We start from the raw sequence: 9,636 nt of genomic DNA on the forward strand, positions 1-9,636 counted from the left end.
ACTAAGTACGTAATTTACCCAAAATAAAAGGATTAAAGGATGGAGTAGAAAAACGGAAAGAAAATGAATTTTGAGTGAGTTCCCGTATATGACACCCTTCCATTATAAGTTAATGACACAATAATTGAACTGATATAAAATGATTAATTCGGTGATGAAAAAATAAATTTTAAAGTAAAGTGATGAAAATATAATTTTATAATAATTTAACGACTGTATATGAAATTTACCCTTTTAATTTTCTCTCTAAATGTAAATATCGATTTAGACAAACAGAAAAATTATTTTGCGCTGTACGAAAATAGCGAGCTAAAGCAGAGGCTCAAAAAAATTGCTTTTTTGCAAACCCAAGCAATATCTAACATTCTTCTCTCACTGTCAGTTTCCTTGGGTTTGATTCTCTTCTTTTTCTTTTCTTTTTTCCTTTCAATTTTTAATTTTTTAGATCACCGGGCAGTTTAACGGTCTTGTTTTAGTCCAATCAACGGTTGCGGTTGCATGCTCAACTGCTAGAATTTGTTCCCTTCGCCAGAGCGATCGCCACAGCGACGTCGTTGGAAGCTAGGTTTCGCCGATTCCGTTTTATGCCTTCTGGGTACATATAAATGCTTCTTTTTGGGGATCTAGGGTTTTCAAGCCTGGTCCTTGTGATCTCGTTTGTTATTCCTTTGATCGGCTTTTTCATTCGGCGGCAATGGAGGCTATCGATTGCCAGACAGGTGGAGATCAAGAGGCTTATGATTTTGGCATCGGAGGAGGCTGCTATGGCCGAGCTTGAGGCTTCGTTTGGCTACGGTACTGTCTCGGTTTTGCAGAACTATCACCAATGCGTTGTTTGTTATTCTCGCACTACTACACGGTGCTCCCGCTGTAAAGCTGTTCGGTATTGGTAAGTATATTTGTTAATTTAGTTTATTGTGATTTTATTTGTTTAGGGCATTCAGTTTGAACAGTATTTGAGATGAATTCGGTTCTTTATTTGAGGATAATTTCGTATATGGTGTGCAGTTGAAGAAATATTTGGTTAGAGAATTCTTCCACCAGCACAGAAAGTGTGGGTGTAATTTAAGTACTCCATTATCTGTCTAAACTCTAAATGCATGTAGAAATATAATTCAGGGGTACAATGTTCGGGTTTGTGGTTTTTGAAGTCAGAAATGAAGCATTTTAGAAGACTTGGTGAAAATACATAATAGATTCAACATTCACACTCTATCATGGATGGGGTGTTTAGAGACGTCTTATAAATTGAATTATGGATAGTTTTCATCAAATGTTTCAGTCTGTATATGCCATGTTTTAGCCTCCAATCTATACTTACAAAGGTGGGGTATAGTTTATTAACTATTCTCTTGAATATGACATTTTCTTTGTCCTATCTTCTTTGCAGTTTAGGAGTTGAGGTGCTGTATGTTCACTTAGTATGTTTGAAAATAGTTAAAATGTCGTTCCTTTGATAGGTAAAAAAGAAAAAAAAGATAATACCATTCTAATGAACGCAGGAAATAATTTAGTTTTCCCCTATCATGTTATTATAATTATGATGATATGACTTTATGGTACATTGATCATGAATTATACTGGTTGAGCATTATTATTTTCTGCTGACAGTTTTGTTAAAGATTTGTCTTTTAACTGTATTTTATTTACAATTTGGATGTATTAGTTCTACTCAGTGTCAGTTATTCACTGGAGGCAAGGTCACAAGGAAGAATGCTATCCGGCTGCCATCGTCGCACACCAAAATCATGATGAGAGAGATGATTTTGCTCAGAAGGTGATAGAGCAACACCAAAATGAAGACATATTGGAAACCAAAAAAAGCCCCATGCAAAACCAACTGGAATAACCTCCACTGAATTTGAATTGCATAATTCGACCTCTGAACCTGCATTTTCTAGTCCCAAAAACTGTTCTGCAGTTTTACGTGAGAAGGATGATGATGTAAATGTTGAGTTCCAGGTTGATGGGGAAGGAGTGAACTCTGCTTCAGAATCTTCCAGTGCCTTATTTTCTGGGTTTTCTGCTTCTATATCTGGTAGTGAATCATCTGATGATGTTTCTGTGAGCGAGAGCGTTAGTTCAAATGAGCTTTACAAAATTGATACATCTTCATCTGCTGATGATTCTAAACTTGACATGTTTTGGACTGATTCTGGAGTCAACAATGTAGATCAAACCAATTTGGCTTCCCCAAAATTTGCCAAGTTGGTTGATTCTGTAGATATACATCGGATGAAGCTTGATCAATGTGGAGAGATCCAAAGCAGAGCAGCTAGTTCTTTAGGTTCAAGCATTAGTGATCTGCCTGAGGGCTCAATATCTGATGATCGTACTTTGTCTTCTGGATTTTGGGGCAGAAATCTGGAATCAGTTGCATCTATGAATGACACCTTTCAGTCTAATCCTAAAGAAGATGGTATAAGTGCCTCACTCGATACTGGATATTCCTTGCATTTTTCATTCAATTTGTCTGGAAATACTTCTGTCTCACATACACATGGCTCGAAGATGAAGGCTGCCACATTGGATGATGCTCCTCAGAGTGCTCTGGGGAATACCCAGCTTTCTGATGAAGTAACTTTGCCATTAAATGTTGGTTTAGATGCTCTGAATGCCAACAGCTCCCCATCCTCAAATTCTAAATGCGTTAACCATGTGGAATGTGGGTCTGACAATGTTTCACATGTCCCAAAACCCAGAGAAGCTATCAATATAGATGTTCCATTAGTCAGTAACTTGTCATCTTCATGTTTTGAAAAGTTGAACTCTGGAGATAACGGTAACGGACCTAGCACTTCTCATCCATTGAGGTCTTCTGATGCTTATTCATCCAGTGCGGGGTTGCAAGTGATTTCTAGTGCTAAATCTGGAAAATTTGGTGTTCATGCAAATGCTGCTACATTACCTAAGGTTTCAGGTTATTCTACCAACAGTACAAATGGACTGAAAACTTCTATGTGGAAAGTTGTTGATCAACTCAGAGGATCTAAGCTGCCAAAACACTATCCTTCAGGAGTTGGTAATGAGGTTGCTCGAAAATATAATGATAAGGTTTGCTTGAAGTTGCTTTATTCTTAACCCTAGTAGTATAGCCCTTGACATTATTAGGTTTTTTAAATTTTCTTCTGTCTTTGCAGGTACTTTTTCCTTATGAATCATTTGTCAACCTTTACAGTGCGAACAAGTTGGACCTGCAACCATGTGGACTTGTAAACTGCGGGAACAGGTAATATAAGATTGGACATTATCATGTCCAACAGTTGGAAAACCTATATTGGGGATAATGGTTTTATAGCTTTTATAGTGTTATTTTGTCCATTACTTTTTTATGCTTTTTCAATGACATGGATTGTGTGTAGGAGTCAGTTGATTTGGACATAGAATAGATTTTATTTGTTCATTTTTACTTAATTGTTGTCAAGGAACCTGCTCTGATATGTTTTTTTTTTGGGTCTTTGTTTATTTCTTAATCTTTTTTTATTTGTTTACTTGGTAAAGTATCTTTATCATACACTCAATTAACACTTTGACACTCTAGCCCATGTTGTTATTTCCTTGTTTGGAAATAAGTCTTTAGTGATCAGTTTGAATTTTAACATATTATTCTTTGATTCTGTTACTCAAATGTGAGTGTTATAGAGAAAGTGCCAGATAGAAAGTGCTAATCATGTTCATTTTAATTGCTCACGTTCCTCTGTTTAAATCCTTCATTTTTCTATTGGTTTTATTACATTTCTCTAAGGTTTAAGTTTTCATTTTTTTTACATTCCGTTGACCTTGGATAGGCACCTATTTTATCATATCGTTCCCTTCAAGGTTTCTCTCTTTCTGTTGTTAATGCACCATTTACTTTTTGCAGCTGTTATGCCAATGCTGTCCTCCAATGTTTGACATTCACTCCACCTTTCACTGCTTACTTTCTTCAGGGAGTCCATACCAAAGCATGTATGTCGCCTTTTATAAATCTGGAATTGTTTTGATTTTGATTTTGAGGTAGTGTGTTGGATGATTCTTAATAAAAATTGCTTTATCAGGTTCAAAGAAAGAACGGTGCTTCACCTGTGATTTTGAAATTTTAGTTTTGAAGGCTAAGGAGGGAAAATCTCCACTGTCCCTAAAGGAATACTGTCCCAACTACAAAATATTTGTGGCCAACTTGCTGAAGGAAAAGAAGAAGATGCACATGAATTTTTAAGGTGAGATAAATTACTAATGGTTAATGTATTTGCCTCTTTAATAATATTTTCTTCATGAGAGATGAGTAATCTTTTCATAAATGTTGATGTAGTTTATTGATGAATCATATTTTACAGGTATGTTATTGATGTGATGCAATCCGACTGTCTTAAAGAAGCCGGGGTGCATTCATCTGGTTGTTTAGAAGAAGAAACCACTTTAGTGGGACTAACATTTGGAGGTTATCTCCGGTCGAAGGTAATCATTTATGATCAATCTACTTTCTGGCTGGATCTTTTTTTAATGTTTTTTCTTTCTGTCCGACTCATTCTCTTCATGTCTCCTGCTGTTTAGGCATAGGATATCTCAACTGCTTGAAGGTTCTATCTTAAATTGCAAACTGTTATGCACATAAACTTCTTATTATTTTCTGCAGATACAGTGCATGAAGTGTCAAGGCAAGTCTGAGCGTCATGAAAGAATGATGGACCTTACTGTTGAGATTGAAGGAGACATAGGAACCCTGGAAGAGGCTCTTCATCGGTTTACAAGGACTGAGATTTTAGATGGAGAAAATAAATACCAATGTAGCAGGTTTGTTTGCGTACATTATTTCCAAAAGCTCTTTCGATATAAAATACTGTTAAGAAAGATGGAGTTGAACTTTAATGGATGTAATTGTATTTTCAAAATAAAATATTGTTGTTTATTTTATTTATTGACCTTACTTTTTCTGTGTGGGTAGATTTTGACAATTTAACATTTGGTGAAACAACAGGAAATTCTCTTTCTTACTGAAACTGATGGTATGGTAATGCTCAAATCAGAGCCATTGCTTCTTTGACTTGGGATTGGGCTTTGGATTTTATTTTTGGACATTGTTATTTTTTTAAGTAGATACTTCAAAGGAGCCCTAGACTGTATTTTGATTCTTCTGGAGAAACAAAATATCCTCAAATTTAAAATTTTGGAGTCTATGACAATGTGTTTTTCTGCTGTGTCATGTGATCTTGCATAGGTGGTCACTGTACTCATGTATGTGTTTCCTCTTTCTTTCCATGTTTACATTGATAGTGCAACTTGAAAACATCTATGTTTATTCTTCTGTTAGACATATAATGGAAAATAAACAAATTTAAAAAGAACTGCTTCGTATTATAATTGCTTGTGAAAAATATTTTTGGTCTTCAATATTGGTGGTGTTACTGTATAATAGTAGCAGTCTGCATGGTTGTGATTCCTTAACAAACTTGTCTATTCGTTATAAGGAATTGTTTTTCTAGAGGTTTGGTTATTTCTTCCATGCTTGTTTTTTCAGATGCAAAACTTATGAAAAGGCCAAAAAAAAGTTGACAATATCTGAGGCTCCAAATGTTCTTACAATGCTTTGAAGCGATTTCAGGTACTCATTTCATAAAGAATCTGTTTTGCTCTTTGCGGATTCTTACAGCTTAACTTGTGTTTTATGTTGCAGTCTGGTAAATTTGGAAAGCTTAACAAAGCAATTCAATTCCCTGAGATCTTGAACTTGGCGCCATATATGAGTGGGACAAGTGATAATTCACCCATTTACAGGCTCTATGGGGTGGTGGTTCACTTGGATATTATGAATGCTGCATTTTCGGGTCATTACATTTGCTATGTTAAAAACTCCCAAAACAAGTGGTTCAAGATTGATGACAGCAAAGTATGTACTCTACAGTTATCATTTGTTTACCATGCGTGACTTCCCTCGATCTATGTTTGATACCTACCCTACCAAACCCTTAATTTTATAGAAAATTTTGCTCCCCTTACTTGAATGTTAAAAGTTTTTGCCTTGTGCGATGATTAGCTGTGCTTCCATGTTAGTAAACAATTGGTGATATTTAGATTCTCTGCTTTGTATCTATAAATTTCCTATTTGATAGGAGACTTAAGAATTACTCTCTCAATCATTTCTTAAGTTTTTTCGTTGGTGACAGGTAACATCTTCTGAGCTTGAAAGTGTTCTAACTAAGGTGCATACATGCTTCTTTATGCAAGGTAATGAATCTCAATCACGTTTTTTGCTATTAAAATTCATATGCTGTATTCTTCGGTTTAACAAAATATTACCTTGCAGGTGCTCACCCAGGGCCCCAAGATCAATAAGGAACAGAAAGAAGGCGGTTCCGTTGAGGGTCAACTCAAAGAATTATACCAAGTCAAGTTCTTCAACACATTCTAGTGTGAGAACCTCTACCCCAGTTCAATTCATCCTGATACTCCAGGGAGCATTAAATCCTTTTATTCGAAATATAGTCGGTTACAGAGGATTTTCGAAGAGGACTCGGCAAGTGATAATTCTTCTCTTTTCGGCAGCAACTCTGATGATGGTTCCTGCTGTACTGAAAGCACACGAGATTCTATCTGCGATGACTTACTGGACCCTGTATTCGGTGATTCAATACGTGGTTGGAACAACCCCTGGAGGAGTTCTGATTCTGATGCTTCATCATCTTCCACTTCTCCTCTTTACTCAAGGCATTCTCCCCTAGCTGATTCAGCTAAAGAGAGCAACAATGTTGATTTGGACAGACGATCCAGCGGGAGTAGCAGGCAATCAGATGTGGAAGGCAAGGTAACCACTCCTTTTTCCCACTCTGACACAAGTAAACAGTGTAGAAATGTAGGTAGTAGTAGGGAAACTGTTTCAGAGAGATTAGGACGGGTTAACCCTTCAAATGTGTCTTTTAGAAACTCAATGATGAAAAGAACAGATTAGAAAGTTTTATAACTGAGGAGGTAAATAAGATTTCGGGGAAAAGTGTATATGTAAATGTAGAATTGTAGCTGGCTTGCTTGCTGGCTTTATTTAAAAGATCAACTATCTGCATCTTATTCATATGTTATCCATTTCCTTGGTAATATAGTGTACTGTTATACTTCCAAGACTATAAAACTTTTGGAACTTAAAACCTAACAAATAAAACATTCATTACATGAAGAAAAGAGAACTTCTCTAGTAATTTTCTAAAGGTCTTAGTTTGGGTAGTCCCCACACACATAGTACAATACTATGGGTCGATGACTTACTAAAACTCCAACAGTTTTTCAACTTCTCTATTAATTGCCAAGGACTTAGCTTGGGCACTATCGACCCCACCGTACACATTTTCATCCGTTAATGATCGTTGTTGTACTCATTTGTACGGTTGCAGTGTAGAGCCTTGGTGTATAGATGAGAAAAGATTAGATGAGTCTGTCCATTTTTATTCGAATTAGATTAGTACTTGTATTTAGTGAAAGAACTAACAAAGTATTGAATAACTTCTATCATTTATTTACCACATTTGATGTGTAATAAATAATTTCCTTAAAACTTTATTATATATGGTTTAAATGAAATTGATATATGTTGGGACGTACAAACTTCTGAGTGTAAGAAGTGTTACTTTTGTTGCACTACTTAAATTATCATATGTTGATGGAGTCTTGGTTTCTTGGAGGTAATCAAACATGAGATTAACATGAATAGATCATACGAGATGGAATTTGATATGATTCGATTTTGTTTACGTTTATGGATGAGCACATAAATCCTATAAATGTAGAGATCATAAAGAGTATAAATACATATTCATTTTTCTTGAATTTCAAAATTCATATGTTTAAAAATTCGATAAAATGCCTTCTAAAATGTTCAACACAGATCACAAAATAATTATAAAGTGAAATCCTATATATTCATATAGATAAAACAAATTTTATCACAATTTTTTGTGAAATATAATTATTTTATCACATTAAAATTATAATAAAATTTAATTTATTAGTTGAAACTTGGGTCGATACGTAGTACTATATCTTTTTTTAATTTTGTTTTCCAAGATGGCTAAACAGAGGTGTGTTACCTTCGGTGTCCAAGGCAATGCAAGCTTCTGCCTGTCCGTTGAGCAACTACATCAATGATTCAACCTTGAGTAAACATTGAAAGTTTAGGTATTAAAATGAATCAAAAGTTATAGTTTAGGTATTAAATGCGTAATTTATCTTATTATATTTTTACTTGATACTCATTTAGGATTAATTATGTGACCCTTTTTATTAAATACTCATTTAGGATTAAATTTAGGAATAAATTTATTTTTTCTTCTTTCCTAGTTTACATAATCTTTTCTCTTTGCAGAATTTTATAATGGAGTTTTCTCTTTGTTTGTTTTCATTTTCATGATTGTTTTCTTCCTCAATACTACAACTCTCAACAAAAAATACCCTAATAATTTCTTCCCAAAACTCTCCCATCCATTATTCTTCTATTCTGAACTAAAATTCTTATTAAATATTTGTAATGAATCAAGTAACTTAAATTACTATCCATAAATTATTTCGATGTTCATCTTCACCTTATGATAATTACGTATCTTAATTTTACAATAGCATTTAAAATCTTTATCATCAATAACTAATCGAACTAATTTCAAATAATCTCAGGCCATCAATTACATCCTAAAATCGAGACCAAAAAGAGAATTAAACATCCTATTGGTGGCCGAAGACATGAGTTTTGCACTGGTTTCGTTTTTTTTAATGTGATATGATATGATGTGATATAAAGTTTTATGACTTGAAGAACTATTGCATTTTAATTTTGATTTTTAGAGGAAATGAAAAATGTTCTGAACTCTATTTTTACTTGGATTTTCGGAAAATATTTATAAAGGAAAATATTGAGAAAAGAAATGAAAGTTTCTATAAAAAATCTATATTTTGGTTGTTAGAATATGAAACTTTTTTTTATATATATTTCTAGATGAATGTTTTAAGTTTTGATTTAGGGTTTAAAAAAAATAAATAAAAGATATTTTGATATGAATAAAAGGAACAAGAAAAGATGAAAGTTTGTTAAAAGAATTCAAATTTTAGCCACTGAAATTCGGAAATTTCAATTTTTTTCCGACAAACAATTCAATTTTAAGAAATAATAAACATAAAGAAAATTATGAAAAATGTTAAATTATATACAATCAAGCACGTGATGTGATTTTATTGGTCTAAATTCTCTATAAAAAAAATTAAAAACAAGAAGACTGAATTGTTTAATTTGATATTTTAAGACTTTGTTTGGTACGAAAGATGAAATTTTTGTTAAATAATTAATATTCAAAAGTAAAAAATAGTTATAAATCTTAATTGTTTGATTAATAATAATTTATTTATTTTTCCATTTCCATTTTTCATCTAACGTAAAGTCTAAATTTTAATTTGAAGAGAAAAAAATGTAAAGAAGAAAGTTAGAGTGATTAAATTATGAGTAATTTGAAAGTTAAGTAATTAAATTATAAAAGTTTAATCTTCAGTTACCAAAATAGGAGTGAGAATATAATTGAGTAATGAATGATGTAATTTTTCCATAAAAAAGTGTCATGTCATAACAGTTCCGTTAAGTTGTTAACGGTGAGGTACCAAAATGAAACAAAAATTAAATATTAGATA

The 9,636-nt window shown here is 33.4% G+C and overlaps 1 protein-coding gene across 1 annotated transcript; it reads left to right on the forward strand.

Moving 5' to 3' along the window:
• The first annotated feature begins 302 nt into the window (after positions 1-302).
• On the forward strand, positions 303-6,940 carry LOC120138941 (ubiquitin carboxyl-terminal hydrolase 16-like). Its single transcript, XM_039154320.1, is given in 17 exon segments — positions 303-889; positions 1,667-1,680; positions 1,683-1,811; positions 1,814-3,054; positions 3,141-3,229; positions 3,863-3,948; positions 4,038-4,112; positions 4,115-4,199; positions 4,317-4,437; positions 4,616-4,773; positions 5,498-5,559; positions 5,562-5,581; positions 5,654-5,866; positions 6,144-6,174; positions 6,177-6,204; positions 6,284-6,387; positions 6,390-6,940. Coding segments are annotated over 17 exon segments (3,276 nt in total). The 5' UTR covers positions 303-605; the 3' UTR covers positions 6,926-6,940.
• The last annotated feature ends 2,696 nt before the right edge of the window (positions 6,941-9,636 follow it).

This window comes from Hibiscus syriacus, unplaced genomic scaffold (assembly GCF_006381635.1).
Source record: "Hibiscus syriacus cultivar Baekdansim isolate YM2019G1 unplaced genomic scaffold, ASM638163v2 tig00110716_pilon, whole genome shotgun sequence".
NCBI classification, from domain to species: domain Eukaryota; kingdom Viridiplantae; phylum Streptophyta; class Magnoliopsida; order Malvales; family Malvaceae; genus Hibiscus; species Hibiscus syriacus.